This window comes from Carcharodon carcharias, chromosome 18 (genome assembly GCF_017639515.1).
Source record: "Carcharodon carcharias isolate sCarCar2 chromosome 18, sCarCar2.pri, whole genome shotgun sequence".
In the NCBI taxonomy this organism is placed as follows: domain Eukaryota; kingdom Metazoa; phylum Chordata; class Chondrichthyes; order Lamniformes; family Lamnidae; genus Carcharodon; species Carcharodon carcharias.
The window spans coordinates 72,548,666-72,565,957 of NC_054484.1; the positions used below are offsets into that span (position 1 = coordinate 72,548,666).

Genomic DNA, 17,292 nt, shown 5'->3' on the forward strand with positions numbered 1-17,292 from the left:
TTACCTGTTGAACTTCTATATTAGTTTCTTGGGATTCATGCACAAGGACTCCCAAATCCTTCTGTGCTGCAACCTTCTGCAGTCATTCTCCACTTAAATAATATCCAGCTCCTCTTCTTCCTGCCAAAATGATTTGCTCTTGTAACCACAGTATTTATATGGCTCTTCCAGTTCAGTTTCGTTTTCATTACTTCAGAGTATCTCAGTGCAGAAGAGGCTCTTCAGCCCATCGAGTCTGCACCGACACATGATAAGCACCTGACCTACCTACCTACCTACCTATCCCCATTTACCAGCACTTGGCCCATAGCTTTGAATGTTATGACATGCCAAGTGCTCATCCAGGTACTTTTTAAAGGATGTGAGGCAACCTACCTCCACCACCCTCCCAGGCAGCGTATTCCAGACCGTCATCACCCTCTGGGTAAAAAAGTTTTCCTCACATCCCCCCTAAACCCCCTGCCCCTCACCTTGAACTTATGTCCCCTCGTGACTGACCCTTCAACTAAGGGGAACAACTGGTCCCTATCCACCCTGTTCATGCCCCTCATAATCTTGTACACCTTGATCAGGTCGCGCCTCAGTCTTCTCTGCTCCAACGAAAACAACCCAAGTCTATCCAACCTCTCTTTCATAGCTTAAATGTTTCATCCCAGGCAACATCCTGGTGAATCTCCTCTGCACCCCCTCCAGTGCAATCACATCCTTCCTATATTTGTGGACTATAAGTAGCATCCTTACACAGTTCGAACCTAATGGTGATTTTTGCTTTTAACTTGATTACGATTTTAAAGAATGCCACCATGATCCCTTTTCCAAGCAAGTGAGGCATATTCCCAATTGCACTTGCAAATCAAAAAAAAAGAAAAATCTTTTGTTGGAGAGACTTGAATTTATGTAATGCCTTGTGATGTCTCAAGTGACTGCATGTGCAATAGTTTAGTTGGAAGATTAGTGACTAGTGTAATGTAGGCAAGCACAGTAGCTAATTTACACAAAATCCACAAAAGAGAGTTGAGGAAAAGGAGTTCAGTCCGACCTTGGAGTGGAAAAGCTTTAGGAATACGAACATACAATTCGGGAGCTGAGTTACTCACCATAGAACCACAACCAATGATTTGCTCTTATAACCACTGTATTTACTAAGCAGCTGAAAATGGTTGAACCAAGTACACTGCCCTGAGGAACTCGAGAATAAGATGATTGGCTTCCAACAACTGGACTAGCCAAATAAATACAGTGGCTACAAGAGCAGGTTAGAGGCCAGGAATCGTGCAATGAGTAACTCACCTCCTGACTCCCCAAAGCCTGTCCACCATCTACAAGGCAGAAGTTAGGAGTGTGATGGAATACTCTCCACTTGCCTGGATGAGTAGCTCCCACAACACTCAAGAAACTCAACACCATCCAGGACAAAGCAGCCTGCTTGATTGGCACCACATCCATAAACGTTCACTCTCTCCACCACTGACGCACAGCAGCAGCAGTGTGTACCATCTGTAAAATGCATTGCATGAATTCACCAAGGCTCCTTCAGTAGAACCTTCCAAACCCATGATCACCACCATCTAGAAGGACAAGGGCAACAGATAGATGGGAACATCACCGCCTGGAAGTTCCCCTCCCATCCACTCACCATCCTGACTTGGAAATATATTGCCATTTCTTCACTGTCACTGGGTCAAAATCCTGGGACACCCTTCCTACCAGCACTATGGGCGTACCTGCAGTACATGGACTGCAGTGGTTCAAGGAGGCAGCTCACCACCACCTTCTCAAGGGCAACTAGGGATGGGCAATAAATGCTGGCCCAGCCAGAGAAGCCCACATTCCGTGAATGAATTAAAAAAAAAACACTTTCTTTGTGCTATCTATGACTTCAGCCAATAGAGAATTTTGTCCTTGATTCCCACTGATTTCAGTTTTACCTGGGCTCCATGTTTGCACTCGATCGGTTGTTGTCTTGATGTCAAGGGCAGTCATTCTCATGTCAGCTCTGGAATTTTGCTTTTGTCCGTGTTTGGACCAAGGATGCAATGAGGTTCATGGCCGAGTAGTCCAGGTAGAACCCAAACTGAGCATTGGTGATCAGGTTATTGCTTAGAAAGAAGTGTTGTTTAATAACATGTTGACAGCACCTTCCATCACTTTGCTGCTGATTGAAAGTAGATTGATGGGCTAGTAATTGACTGGTTTAGATTTGTCCTGTGTTTTGAGGACAGGACATACCTGGGCAATTTTCCACTTTGTTGACTAGCTGCCAGTTTTAAAGTTGTACTGGATCATCTTGACTGGAAGTATCGCTAGCTCTGGAACACAAGTCTCTGCACCATAGTTGGAATGTTATCAGAGCCATTAGTCTTTGCTGCATCTAGTATGGTGGAGATCTCAGGAGGATGCTTACATGGATCATCCACTCAGCACCTCTGGCTGAAGGTGGTTGAAAATGTTTCCATCTAGTCTTTTGCATTGACATGCTTGGTTCTACCACCATTCAGGATGGGGATGTTCAGAATGGGGATCTTCCACCTCCTTAGTTGTTCAGTTGCTCAACTCCATTAATGACACGATGTGTCAGGATTGTAGACTTTTTGATCTGAACTGTTGATTGCTTAGCTGTCTATAGTGTGCTCTTCCACTGTTTGACATATGTGCATAGTTCTGTTTGTAACTTCATCTAGCTTTCACATAGCTGTTTGAAAGAAAAATAATTACAATCTGTTGTGGTCACTTTGACAAACGGACCATAGGAGTCTCAGGTACAGGTCACGATCATTTATTCGAGCAATTGTAAGGGGAGAACCATCTCAATGCAGCTTGAGATAGCGCTCTGCTAAACTACAAGTATTCAACATATTTATACATTATTGGTCATGTACACGAACAGTTTCCAGATTCTGATCGCATCAACATATAGGTTTACATTAAGCAGACATCTCTGGTAACAAGTACATGCACGGTATGTCCCTATTTGTTTTCACCCAGGCAGAGGCCTTCCTTCTGACCTAAATTAGGACCATCTGTTCTTCCCCTATCTGTTGAAGAGCATACTTAATCTTAGTTGTTATTGCCATCCTCTGACTACAGTCCGTCTCAAAGGCCTTTCTGTTGTTTGCAGGCCCTTAAGGCTGTGCAAAGTTCATCTGGTAACCTTTAACTGCCAATATGCTTGGAGATTTTAAGTAATTCATTCCCTTTCACTAAGTTCTTACTGTACCCCTATATTCCCCCTAATAATTACTGTATCCCTTTATTTCCCCCTAACACTATCTAATACTGATCTGTTTTGAGAATAATTTTATATATATATTTATTGTATTTTTCATTGCTGATTCTTGTGTTCTTTTGACAATTCCAATTGAACTCCCAAGATTCAAATTTTTTCAGATCTTTAATTTTCCTGGAGCCAGCCTGAGTTTCGAATACCTGTAATCAGATTGAAAAAAGCTGACTCGTACCTATAACTGAACAGCTACTGACTTCTGTCAGCCTAAAGCTGGCCACCTTCTTTCCTTGGTTATGGAAATTGGTTATGGTTGTGAGTATATTGCTTCCTACCAAAAAGGTTGAAACCAGGTAATGAGTCAGCTGAACATTGGGAATGGATAAGTTTCCAGAGGCCTTAATACAGAAAAAAATTAATACTGGCTTAAAAAGACTAGAATTAACTAATAACAAGCACAGATCTGTAAAAGTCAAATTGCGTTTAACAAATTTCATAGAGTTCTTATGGCAATAATTTCAGGAAATGCAATGAATATTGTGTGTGTGAATTTTCAAAAGCCCTTTGGTAAGGTATCACTGAGGAATCCTTTTTTTTTAAAATAAGGCATGTCATTTTAAAGGAAATGTGGCTTTTAGAAATGATAATCCAGGGAATAAAAAGCAGCCACTTAAACATACGAATAAGGAGCAGGAGTAGGCTATTCAGCTCCTCGAGTCTGCTGCACCATTCAATAAGATCATGCCTGTTCTGATTGTGACCACCGCTCCACTTTCCTTCTCTTATATTCTTAGATTCTTGTTTGACAAGAGTGTCAATCTGCCTCTGCCTTAAAAATATTCAATGACTCTGTCTCCACCTCTATCTGAGGAAGAGAGTTCTACAGACTCATCACACTCTTGAGAGAAGATAATTCTCTTCACCATCTTAAATGAAGTGACCCCTTATTTTTAAACTTAGTCTCCTAGTTCTAGTCTCTCCCACAAGGGGAAACATCCTTTCAGCATCCATCCTGTCAAGTCCCCTCAGGATTTTATATGTTCAGTAGTTTAGCCTCTCATTCTTGTAAACTCCAATAGATACAGGCCCAACCTATCCAACCTTTCCCCATAGGATAACCCCCTCATTCCAGGATTCAGTCAAATGAACCTTCCCTGATCTGCTAATGCAATTATGTTCTTCCTTAAATAAAGGGACCAAAACCGTGCATACTCTAGGTATACTCTTGAACAAACATAGATTAAGCACAGATTTGTGAAAGGAAAATCGTGTTTAACCAGCTTGAGTTTTTTGATGAGGTAGCTGAGAGAGTTGATGTGGTCTGTGTGGACTTCCAAAAGATGTTTGATAAATTGCCACATAATAGGCATGCCAGCAAAATTAAAGCCTATGGAATAAAGGGAACCGAATGGATACGAAGTTGGCTGAGTGACAGGAAATACAGTAGTAGTGAACAGTTGTTTTTCAGACTGGAGGAATGTATCCATTGCAGTTCACCTAGGGTTAGTAAAAGGACCACTATTTTTATTGATGTATATTAATGACCTAGACTTGGGTGCACAAGGCACAATTTCAAAATTTGCAGGTGATATAAAACTTGGAAGTGTTGTGAAATGGGAGGCAGATGGTGATAGACTTCAAGAGGGCAGATGGAATTGGTGAACACGTGGCAGATTAAACCTAATGCAGAATAGTGTGCGGTGATACATTTTGGTAGGAAGAATGAGTACGGGCAGTATAAACTGAAGGGTTCAATTCTAAAGGGGGTGCAGGAACAGGGGTATATGTGCACAGATCTTTGGAGGTAGCAGGGCAGGTTGAGAAAATGGTTAATAAGGGACTGGGACTTCTTAATAGGGCATAGAGAGTAAAGCGGGCAAGTTATGCGCAAGTGGTTAGTACTTGAAATGCAGTGCCTGAGAGAGTGGTGGAAGCAAATGCAATTGTGGTTTTCAAAAGGGAATTGGTAAAGCACCTGAAGAGAGAAAATTTGCAGGGTTTCGGGGAAAAGTGGGGGAGTAGGACTAGCTAAATTATTCTTGCAGAGAGCAAGCATAGACTCAATGTGCTGAATGGTCTCCTTCTGTGCTTTAACCATTCTATAATTCTATTATTCTATGAATGTGTTGGTAAGTCACAAATTTTCAAAATCTGATAGCCTTTTGGGCCTTCTAAGATAAAGGAACCTCTGCTGTTGGCTGCAATGCTATTAACTATATTGGTCGTTAATAGCTATAAACCAAACATACAAGGAAGGTGTTGAAACTGCATAAGTTCATTGCAGAGATCATAATAACTTACCAAAAACAAAAAATGTTTGCTTTAATTAACTTACATTACGAATTTATAATTGACTTTTCCATTCAGTTTTTTTTAAAGGGGGAATTGGGTAATCGGGAGTGCAGCGAAGGTTGACTAGGCTGATACCGGGGATGGCAGGACAGTTGTATGAGGGGAGATTGATTTGACTGTATTCACCAGAGTTTAGAAGAATGAGAGTGGATCTGATTGAAACATATAAAATTCTAACAGGGCTAGACAAACTAGATGCAGGGAGCATGTTTCCCATGGTTGATGAGTCTAGAACCAGGGGCCACAGTCTCAGGATTCGGGACAGGCCATTTAGGGCTGAGATAAGGAAAAATGTCTTCACTCAGAGGGTGGTCAACCTGTGGAATTCTCTACCATAGAAGACTGTGGAGGCCGGGTCACTGAGTATATCCAAAAAAAGAATTGATAAATTTTTGGATATTAGGGGCTTCAAAGGATATGGAGAGAAAGTGGGAATATGGCGTTGAGATAGAGGATCAGCCATAATCATAACGAATGGCGGAGCAGCTCAAAGGGCCAAATGGCCTCCTCCTGCTCCTAGTTTCTATGTAAGGCATTTTTGTGGAACTCATGATCATGTCAACCAGGGACCCACGTTTGAGTGCACCTTGGGCAAATGGATGAAAATGTGTTTTCTGTGACTCCTTGGCTTCTAGATGAAATGGGCATGGACCCGTGTATATCACAACCCCATTTTGCAGCCAAAATGTAGCTAAACCATATTATTTGGGCTGATTATCATACTTATGGGGTTTACTTCATCAGCCTAAAGTAACAGGATTAATCTTAGAAACAGTCTGGGTCAAAATGAATTGGCATTTGGAGGCATATGTGCTAATAAATAAAAGCATGGATTTGTTAAAGGCAAATTGTATTTGACTAATTTGATAGAGTTCCTTTAAAGTTATGTTGATGAGGGTACTGTGATTGATTTTGTGTATATGGATTTTCAAAACATGTTAAATTAAGTATCACATAATATACTTGTTAGCAGAAATAAAGCCCATGCATAGAACTAAAAGTCAGTGGCAGCCTGGATACAAAATTGGCAAAGGGACAGAAAGTGGAGAGTCATGATGTATGGTTGTATGATGAACCTTGCACTTTTGTGGAAAAGTCTGCATTTTCTTCTTGTGAAGGTCCCTTTAATTCCAAAGTGAAACTAAGTTCTGGGAATGGAATCAATAATGTGAAATTACTAACTTGAAATTGCATTTTGGAAATACACGTGACCCAGGTTGCCATGGAAGTGAGAGTTAACTAAAGCAAAAGGTAAATAGACAAGTAATTGAGTGTCGAGATACAGCTGGTATTCTGCTACAGCTGGGCAGGAAAAGGACATTCTCGCACAGAATCACTTGGTAGCAGAAGAAGCGGTGTCTTACGGTGGAGAACAGATTTATCAAGCCAACCGGACTGATTAATGGAACTTGATATTCAAGAGGTCAGAAAAAGTATTCTGGGATTGAGGCGACTGGAGGGAAAGAGGGTGTGTTGCTGGTGACCATATCTGGAAAGTTGGACGAAGTGGAGCAATTGGCCAAGACCCTTGGCTGGCTCGACTTGGCGTGGCAATGAGTGGTGAAACTCTGCTGGAAAGCTGGGTGAAAATTTGGGAATACCCTTGATGCAATATGCATGCCAGTACCCTTTGTGATATCAGTTTAAAGTTAAATTTACTTCGCTGTTTGAAGTCATTTGCCTGTTACTTAATGTTTGAGTTATTTTTATTTTGGTTTTTTTGTTACAGTAAAAGTTTTAAAAAGTGAAATCTTCATCAGTTTCTTCTGTTGAATCATTTGAGGAACTCATTTATTTATTAAAGATATCAGTCTCTGGGGATCATAACGGTTCTGTTTTGGATGTTGTGGGATGGGGGTGGTGTTGGGTGAGTGGCGGAAGGAAGTGCAGGATGGAAGGCTGTTCAGTGGTGTTCCCCAGGGATCAGTATTGAGACCGCTGCTGCTCTTGAAATACATTAATGACTTGGGCTTGGTTATACAAGCAGGGCACAATTTCAGTGTTTGCAGATGGCACTCAACTCAGTGATAAACAATAAGAAGGATAATAACATACTTCAGTAGGGTATAGACAGACTGGTGAAATGTGTAAACACATGGCAGATGAAATGTAATAGAGAATTGTGTAGTGATGCATTTTTATAGGAAGATTGAGGAGAGGGTGGCAGGAACAAAGGTACCTGGACATTTATGTACACAAATCTTTGAAGGTGGACAGACAAGATAGAAGGCAGTTTAAAAAAGCAAATGGAGTCCTTGATTTATTAATGGATGGTTAAAATACAAAATCAAGAAAATTATAAAACGCTGCTTAGGTGTCAGTTGGAGAATTGTGTTCAATTCTGGACACAGCACTTTAATGGAAACACAGCACAGGAGGCCATTTGGCCCATTGTGTCTAAGCTAGCTCCTTAAAGAGCAATTGTATTTAGCCCCACGTTCCTGCTTTTTGTTTGTAATTCCTAAGTGCTTCATCCTCAATATGTAACCATATCCCTTCAAAATTATTTATGGAATCAACTTCCATTGCAGGGTCCCCGATCACGACAAAAAAAATCCTACCTTCCCTCTGGATCTTTTGCCAATGATTTTGAACTTATGACCAAGTTTTTTGATTCACTTTACAGCAGGAATAGTTTTCTCTATCGGAACCCATCATTATCTTGATAACCTCCTTTAGGTCATCTCTTTCCTTCTTCCAAGAAGAGCAGTCACAGCTTTTCCAACCTCTCCCATAACAGAAGTCCCTTATTCCTGGTAAGCATCCTCCATAACCTTTCTAAGGCTTTTATATCTTCCCTGAATTGCATTTCTCAAAATTGTCCACAGTACTCCAACTGAGGTCTAACCAGTGATTTATAAAGTTTTAGCACGATCTCTCTGCTTTTACGTTATCAATTTGCCCTGCCACCTTGAAGGATTTGTTTGCCTGAATGCCAAGGTACCTCTCCTCATCAACATTTTTCAAATCGTGCCATCTGCATATCTCGGGAAATATAGAGGACTTTAAACTAAGCAAGAGGGGTAGGGATCGAGCTTGGTTAGAGGTAGCAAATCAAGGGGTAGAGTCAAGGCAGGAGAGCAAAATAGTAATATGGGAAATGAGGGTCAGAGAATGGCAGGAAGGGACAAAGAGAAAACACCTAAGAATACACCAACTGTAAAGACTAGATGTTGCGAAGACAACAAGTAGACAAACTAAAGGCTCTATATCTGCCTGTAGCATTCTTAAAGTAAATGAATTGATAGCGCACATTGAAGTAAATAAATATGACCTGATAGCCATTATGGAGACATGGCTGCAGGATGACAAGGCTTGGGTCCTGAATATTGAGGGGTATATGACATTCAAGAAGAATAGGAAGCTAGGTGGAGGGGTAGCATTGTTAATCCAGAATGGCATTTGTGCAATATTTAGAGATGACCTTGGCTCAGGAGGTCAGGATTTGGGTGGAGATGAGGAATACTAGGAGAAAGAAGTCACGAGTGGGAATAGTCTACAGGCCCACAAACAGTAACCAAAATGTAGGACACAGAATACAAGAGGAAATATTGGATGCTTGTGAAGTTTGTATGGTATACCATAAAATGGCTTATATGGTCATTATCTCTCTGTTGTGGGACCTTTCTGTGTGCACATTGGTTGTACTGTCTGTTTACAGTGCGACAGTTACTGCACTTTTTGAAAGCAATTCATTGAGTGTTTTTCATTCAAACATGTGGTGCTGATATATAAAGGATAAAGAACACAGAAGGAAATTATTTTCCAGCACAATTGTATCATTATATCAATACTGTTTGGACAGGGGTTATTGTGCAGCTCTGCTGTCCATGAATAAACAGTTTTGTGCAGATGTAAACTAATTTAAGTAATCATAGGATAATTTAAAATTTTGGTACTATTAGGGTCAAATGTATTGTGGGTTGCAGTTTCTTTGTCATTTTTTTGAATATGGAGGAAATGGATATTAACCTAGTTGGTGTACAATTGATTTAAATCCTGACTCGGCGGTATAGCTGTGTAATAATGTACTGCTTATTTGCAGACTCCAAGTAACCATCTACAGCATCCTGTAAATTTTCCTTGACAATTGTGAAAGTGTGAATTTTACATCACTGTTCAGTAACAAGAACTTACTGCTACAATAGAATAAAATAACAATTGCTCTCCAAGTAAAATGTACCATTCTCACTTATTTAACTAGTATGTATTTCATACTTTTTCTGTTTTAATACCTAAAAAAAAATCCAGTGTTGTCTGTTTCTCACCTTATAGAAGAATGTTCATTTTATTTTAAAGTATTTTTGAATGCATTGTTCATGCAGAAAACTACATTATTAGAGTTATGTCAGTTATGGTATTGGGGCTTGCAGACATACAAATTGACCCACAGTGTTTATTCACACTTTTTAAAAATAATATAAACCAAGAAACTAAGATATTTCCTTTCTGAGAATAGTTATAATATTAAATACTTAAATAATTTATTCCAGAATTGCTGCAAGATATTTTTTATTTGTTTGCCGTTTACTTAAACATATTCTTGTTGGCTAATTTGGGATTGTTGAAAGCTTTGCATTCTTGGTGTCAATGAAGTGGCCTTATCCTGTTCTGCACTGTCACCTTGCCACACTGTCTCGGTGATCTTTTTACTCCCCCACACAGCAAAAGCAGCTTTCTGTGCCATGACTAGGCATAACCATTGTCCTTTAAATTATTTCAGTGCAGATGGAAAAATTCATTTTTGCTGATGGCTGTAAATACAGGGGTGGGATTTCCCTAAAGGCTTCCTCCCATGCTGGTCTGGACAAATCAGTGTTGCTTAAAGCACAAACACCTTTTATATTGTAGCTGTTAACTGAAGTATTAATTCTTTGCTCTGCCCTCACCTCCCACCATCATTCACCTCACTTCCATTTCACCCTGAATACAACACGAATTTCTTCCCCTCACTAGCTTCACCCACTCCTATGATTCTACTGGACCATGAACATTTTGAGTTGTTGCTAGTCTTGAGGTTTTTTTTTACAGTTTGTTAACTTAATGCACGTAATGTACTCTTAGGTTATTTTTCTGCTCAACCACCTTCTCTGTCTATCCCTTCCACCCTTCCCCCATTCTAATTTGCTTCTGAGAAAGCCACTGTGACTGCATTCAAGATTGTCTTTGAAAATACTTTTGTTATTGAAAGTACTTGCTTTTACTAAGAAAGTAAAAGTACAGTATTGACTTCAAACTTACAGCCAGTTCCCTCGTGGCTGCCCTGCTTTTTTTCAATGGCACTCTGCAGTACTTCTATTTCTGTTAACACCAAATTTCCATTTCCCTTCCTTTCCATTACTCCTACAAAATCTTTCCAACACCAGCAAAGCATAACCCCTCACCCACCTGTAGACATTTGCAACATCTTCCCTTACATTTTCTCTGGATTGTGATGTTTTCATAAGATAAACATAGGAATAAAATTCAGTACATACATCTGGAATGCAGCTAAACAAAAGCAGGTTTACAATTTCTACAAAAATGTAAATATAACTTGGACCTACGGTTGCATAATACTTTAAAACAATATTATTTCACTTGAATGCCAGTGAATTATGGTGACTAGATAATTTTGCATTGCCCAGTAATATTCTCTCTGATTCTTATTGAGCAATACCTTGGGAAATTCATTGGGATATTTGGAAATTCACAAGGGATGTTTCTATACCAGCATTTAATATCTTTGGTGCTTGAATGAGTTCCACAGTCTTATCTGGAAATTATTTTCCTTGTGCTGTTGCTACATTTTTAGATAATCTTGGTTTGACATTGTTCTTGTACTGTCAATTGAATATCTTGCTAATTGAATATATAGTAAAATTACAATGTAAATTATAACATATTTAAAAAATGAAATTGTTTACAATGTCCACTACTAAAATTAATCCCTCTTTTGTTGCAGTTCAGTTCCATGTTGCTCACTTGTATGAAATCCAGGTAAGCGATCCTCATATCTATCAAACTGACTCTCTTTAATGGCTTCTTCGGTTATATTCAGGGAGAATCTGCACATACTATCTTCACAGGATGTGTAAATGAGGTTGTTTAGGGAGGATGAGTTAGTGAGGTGGTGGGAGGCTTTGCGGAGCTGGGGTCTGTCTCGGAAATTAATTGGTGCTTTGTGTACAAAGCCGTGCAAATCAAAATTCATCCAAAAAGATTTAAATAAATACTATACACTCAAGAGATGTAAAATCGGGCATGATAGCAGATCTAACTTTAATTTGCATGTTTATGCAATTCATAATACTTCATTGTCTTCAAATGCAGATTATGTCATGTTGATGAAGTAGAATTTTCTTAATGGAGCTATTTTATGATGGCCAATTTTTTTTTCAAATTTTATTTAAGCAAATTAATCTATGAAGAATAATTTGGTGCCTGAAGAGCTGTTGCTTTGCAAATGGAATGATGTGGCAGAGCATTGTTTACATCTTTTGGTCAAGTTTCTAAGATCTTTACAAGGCAGCTGACAGTTAGCTGGAATTTATTTGATTTGTTTGTATTTTTCAAGACATTGTTAACTTAATCAGGAAATGGTAACATTTTAAGGTTTACATTGGGAATTTCAATCACTGGAGAAACTGATTTTCAAAATGGTTAGCTGGCAAATCTAGGATTTGCACAAATGTGTAATAAAAAGCAGGCGTCTTAAAAGTTCTTTTTGAGAGTGACTTTTTCTTTTTTTAAAATGGCCTGAAAATGACCATGCCATACTGAAGTTGTTGGCAAGATTAGTATTTGCCACAAAGTACAATTGGTATAACAGTAAAGATTACTTGTACACAATTTTCTCTTAAGCTTTCAAATGGATGTCTAATTGTGATTTGTAACCAAATTCACTTGAGTGCCATGTTTGTGTTGATTGAAACTCCCATTTTTATCAGGAAACAACATTTACTAGCACCCATGGGGAAAAGTATAGGGGCCATCATTGTAACAGGCAGAGCAACTTTATGGCATTTGCATATCTTCCTCATTACACTGTCTAGCTCTGAGTGCATAATGGTGCTGCGTTAGGCAATAAAGTCTGGAAATGAGTGCTGACCAGCATTCTTCCTTTGATAATCTAATCATTCTGAAAGTCTAATAAGTTTCCAATAGAAACAAAGTAATGATTGATTAAAACACAATTACCTGGTTTTGAATATTTTGTTCACTATTTCTCATGGAATGACCCCAGTTTTAGTTATTGATGCATTCTGTTTTATTCAGATCACCAATTAGATTAAAAACTTACATTACAACAGCCTCTAACATTTAAGTTAGTTTGCAGGATCACACAACGGTCAAACTTTTAAAAAAAAATTGTTGCATTGTTTTCATGCTCAACCCAACAGGTCAACACAAACACTGCCAGAATTGTACTTAATTTTCCAGATGTGTTAATATCTATTTTTTTGAATGGAATAGGAAGGAATAGAACTGTGAACTTTCAGTGAACATGTTTCACATACAAGGGTTTTATACTTTTGGTATATCAGATATAAAGCATTGTACCTGTAATAGAAAATATAATTCACAGGATAAAGCACACTGGTAATTTGGGGTTGTATTACAAATAGGAATTACAACTGTCTAAATAGCATTGAAAATATTATTGCATGCTTGATTACTCTAGAATACAACCTCTATAATTTTGCTATTATACCTGATGCCCTAGTTCTGCCAATTTTTTCCTCGTCCCCTCAAAAATTTGACTTCCTGCTGGTGTGCAATTCCACAAGTGCCAGCATTCTTGTAGTAGTTTGGTCAAGTGGTCATTATGTATGTGAACTTAGAATATGAGTAACAACAGGCTATATGTCCCCGGGGAAAGGCATCGTGCCTTTACCCAATTTCTTTGTGTGAGCACTTAGGTTGTTGGTTAGCAATCAAAGTTGGAAGCCTGATGGATTTCTTTTCCCCACACTCAGATTAATTATAGCATTGCACCACCTAAAGCTTAGCATCCTCTCACCACAAGCCTCCGACTATGCCTGACCTCAGGCTTGCCACTTTCCCCCCTTTTATAGCACTGAGTGCATGTCAGTTGGGGCCTCAATTACTTCCCACTGTGCAGTTGCTTCCTCTAAGCTGCTGTGTTCCTGATGCATGTGATTCATCTGCCATTGGAAAATAGGCATTGCAGGCACAAAATCTCTCAATTTCCTCCTTAAGCACTTTAATTGCCTTCCTGCCACTGATGTGTGGGTTGCCAACAAGATACCCGACCCACCCCTGGGAATGACGGAAGGAGGTGGGATGACTTCAGGATGCTAGCTCAAAGCTTTATTCCCAATGTTTCGGCACCCTCTCCCCCCCCACAGCGCCAACAGCTTGGGAAAATTTCCTGTATTAGGTGGAAATGAAATATGGCTTCCACTGTTGATTGATCATTAATGGTTGCTCGGGATTCAGTAGGATGAATGAAAGGACACTTCTGGGCACAGAAAGCAGAGTCTGTTACTGACACATGGTGCCTTTCTGGATATTTTCCTGTATATGGTGAGATAATTATACCATCACTAATGTCCTTTAGTGAATGAAATTTTTTGTTGACTCTTAATAACCCCCTGAAATGGACTCGCAAGCCGCCCAGCTATATCAAACCAGCCCAAAAAAATTTAATAAAAATAAAACTGGACAGACCACCTGGCATCGACCTATCACCAGACATGACGAAGAGAAACCCAGCCCTGTCGAACCTACAAAGCCCTTTCATTAACGTCTTGGGACTTGTGCCAAAATTGGGAGAGCTGTCCCACAGGCTTAAGAAGCTGACTGTCAGTAATACTCTCAGCATCATACCTTTCAACCAGTGCTCCTCCATCACCATGTCCTGTCCACGTGGCATGACAGATTGACCAGAGGTGGTGGCACAGTATAGAGCCAGGTGTGGCCCTGGGAGTCCTCAGTGTTGTCTCTAGACCTCTTGAAGTCTCATGGAATCAGGGCAAACATTGTTAAGGAATGCTCTGATTGGTTACCATCCACTGCCCTCCCTCAAATGAAGAATAAGTACCCCTCCAGGTTGAACACTTAAAAGAAGCACAGAGGGTTGCAATGTACTCTGGTTAGATGATTCAGTTTCTGCACCAAGCGTGGCTTGGTAGCACCACTACTGACCGAGCTAACCAAGGACATATCTGCTAGACTTGGCCTGCGTCAGATGGTGAAAGAACCAACAAAAGGGAAAACCTGCTTGGCCTTGTCCTCGCCAATCTATTTGCTGCAGATATGTCTATCATTGCCAGTATTGTTAGGAGTGACCACCACACAGTCCTTGTGGTGACGAAATCCCATCTCCTCGCTAAGTATTGCATGGGACTACCACCCTGCTAAATGGAATAGATTCAGACCTGATCTGGCAGCTCAAAATTGGGCATCCATAATGCACTATGGGGCATGAACGCTGTGTGTAACCTCAGGACCCAGCATCCATCACACTACCATTATCATTAAGCCAAGGGATCAACCCTGGTTTAGTGAGGAGTGTAGGAGATCATGTTAGGAACAGCACCAGGTGCTGGTTAAGCTACAAAGTAGACTTACATGCATACTTAACAGCGGAGGCAACATGCTATAGGAATGCTGAGCAATCCAGCAATCAATGGATCAGATCAAAGCCCTGCAGTTCTACCACACCCAGATGTGAATGGTTATGGACAATTAAATTACATCGGGGGAGGCTCCATGAACATTGTCATCCTCAATGATGGAACCCAGCATGGCTGTGTAAAAGCCAAGGCTGAAGCTTTTCCAACCATCTCTGGCCAGAAGTGCCTCTGTGGATGGTCTTTGTTGAGCTTCACAGATGCCATTCTCCAGCTCATTCAGTTCACTCCATGGCATATCAAGAAACAGCTGAGTGCACGGGCTACAACAATAACGTTCCGGCTATAGTGCTGAAGTCTTAGCTATGTCTCTAGCCAAGCTGTTTCTGCAACACTGATATTTACCCCACAAAGTGGAAATTGCCAGTTATGCCCAGTCCACAAAAAGCAGGACAAATCCAATCTGGCCAATTACTGCCCTTCATTCTACTGTCAGCCATCAAAGTGATGGACATGTCATCAACAATGCAATCAAGTGACACTTGCTCACCAATAAATTGTTTACTGATGCTCAGTTTGGATTCCGCCTGAACCACTTGCTTCCAGACTTCATTTTAGCATTAATCCAAATATAGACAAAAGAGCTGAATTCCAGAGGTGATGTGAGACTGACTGTCCTTGACTTCAAAGCCACAATAGACTGAGAATGGCATCAAGGAGTCCTACTGAAATTTAATTCAGTGGGGATGGGGAAAAGCGCTTCATTGGTTGGAGTCATAGCTATCATAAAGGAATATGGTTGTGGTTATTGGAGGCCTCAGCCTCGAGACACTGCTGCTGGAGTTCCTCAGGATGGTATCTTAACCATCTTCAGCTGTTTCATCAATAAGCTTCCTTCCATCATAAGACGAGAAGTGGGGATGTTTGCTGTTGATTGCGCAATATTCAATTCCATTTGCAACTCCTCAGATAATGAAACTGTCTTTGCCTGCATGTAGAGACAACCTTCAGGCTAAGACTGATAAGTAACATTCACACCAGGCAATGACCATCTCCAATAAAAGAGAATTACTTGCTGTTCAGTGACATTGCCGCTGTTAATCAGAAACTTACCTAGACCAGCTATGTAAAACAAATATGGCCACAAGAGCTGGTCAGAGGTGTGAAAACCTGCTGTGACCAACTCTCCTCTTGACTCCTTGGAACCTTTTCAACATAAAAGGTACAAGGCATAGCTATTATTTCTTAAAAGGTATTTGGTTGCTGTATTGGAACTTTCTAATGCTGAACTGTTTTTGTTTATTATAGTGACTATAAAATAATTCACAATTCATGGAATTTTCAAAGCTGGTCATTTATAAAAAGCAGTTCTGTACAGTGGAGAAACATGTAGATATTGAAAGCAATGCAGGAATTTATCTGCATTTAAAACAGAATGAGAACAGAGTGACACTTACAGATTTTTGTCTGGGCTGCACTCTAAAACTTTATTTTGGATTCTTACCTGACAAGTTTTTAGTATAGTAAGATACTACTTCCCTATAGTTTGTAGAAATAATTCATGAACTCCGCAGTTCCCATTGAATTTGAAGCATGTTTGTTTATGGATTTGCTATTTTTAAGGAAATGTTCATTTGGTGGTTTATGACTTTCATTTTTAAATGGGGAGTCAAGGGTTATAGGGGGCAGCTGACAAAGTGGAGTTGAGACGCAACCAGGTCAACCATGGTCTTATTGAATGGTGGAGCAGGCTCGAAGGGCTGAATGGACTATCCTGCTCCGAAGTCATTATGTTCCTGTGTAGCCTGCAATCATTAGTATCGAGCTATTATTTTAGCCTCATTCTTCCTGTTTTAGAAGAAAGTACCTTCTGTCTGGCATTAGCTTGCGAAAGGCCCCCTAAATCTATTGCCGGAAAAAACCTGCAGCTCCTGTGTTCCATCACTCTATTACAGACCATATTAGTGGGCCAGCAATAGTGCTATTAAGTTGTAGGAACTGTGATCTTATATTGTTTGTCTCTCATTGAAAAGTTTCTGTTGAAAATGTTCAATTAAATGATCAGAGGAGAAGCTTGACTATTGTGTTCTCATTTTACTTAGACAAGAACTGTACGCATCTACTTTTTCCAACTTTGTT

General features: G+C 39.9%; 1 protein-coding gene across 2 annotated transcripts in view; it reads left to right on the top strand.

Annotated features, from left to right (window-relative positions):
- Positions 1-17,292, top strand: part of kdm6a (lysine (K)-specific demethylase 6A) — a 284,665-nt gene that overhangs the window by 187,853 nt on the left and 79,520 nt on the right. For both annotated transcript variants that reach the window (XM_041210596.1, XM_041210597.1), the window contains exon 8: positions 11,520-11,554. In XM_041210596.1, the coding sequence (XP_041066530.1) occupies positions 11,520-11,554 (35 nt within the window). The remainder of the gene's footprint in view (positions 1-11,519; positions 11,555-17,292) is intronic.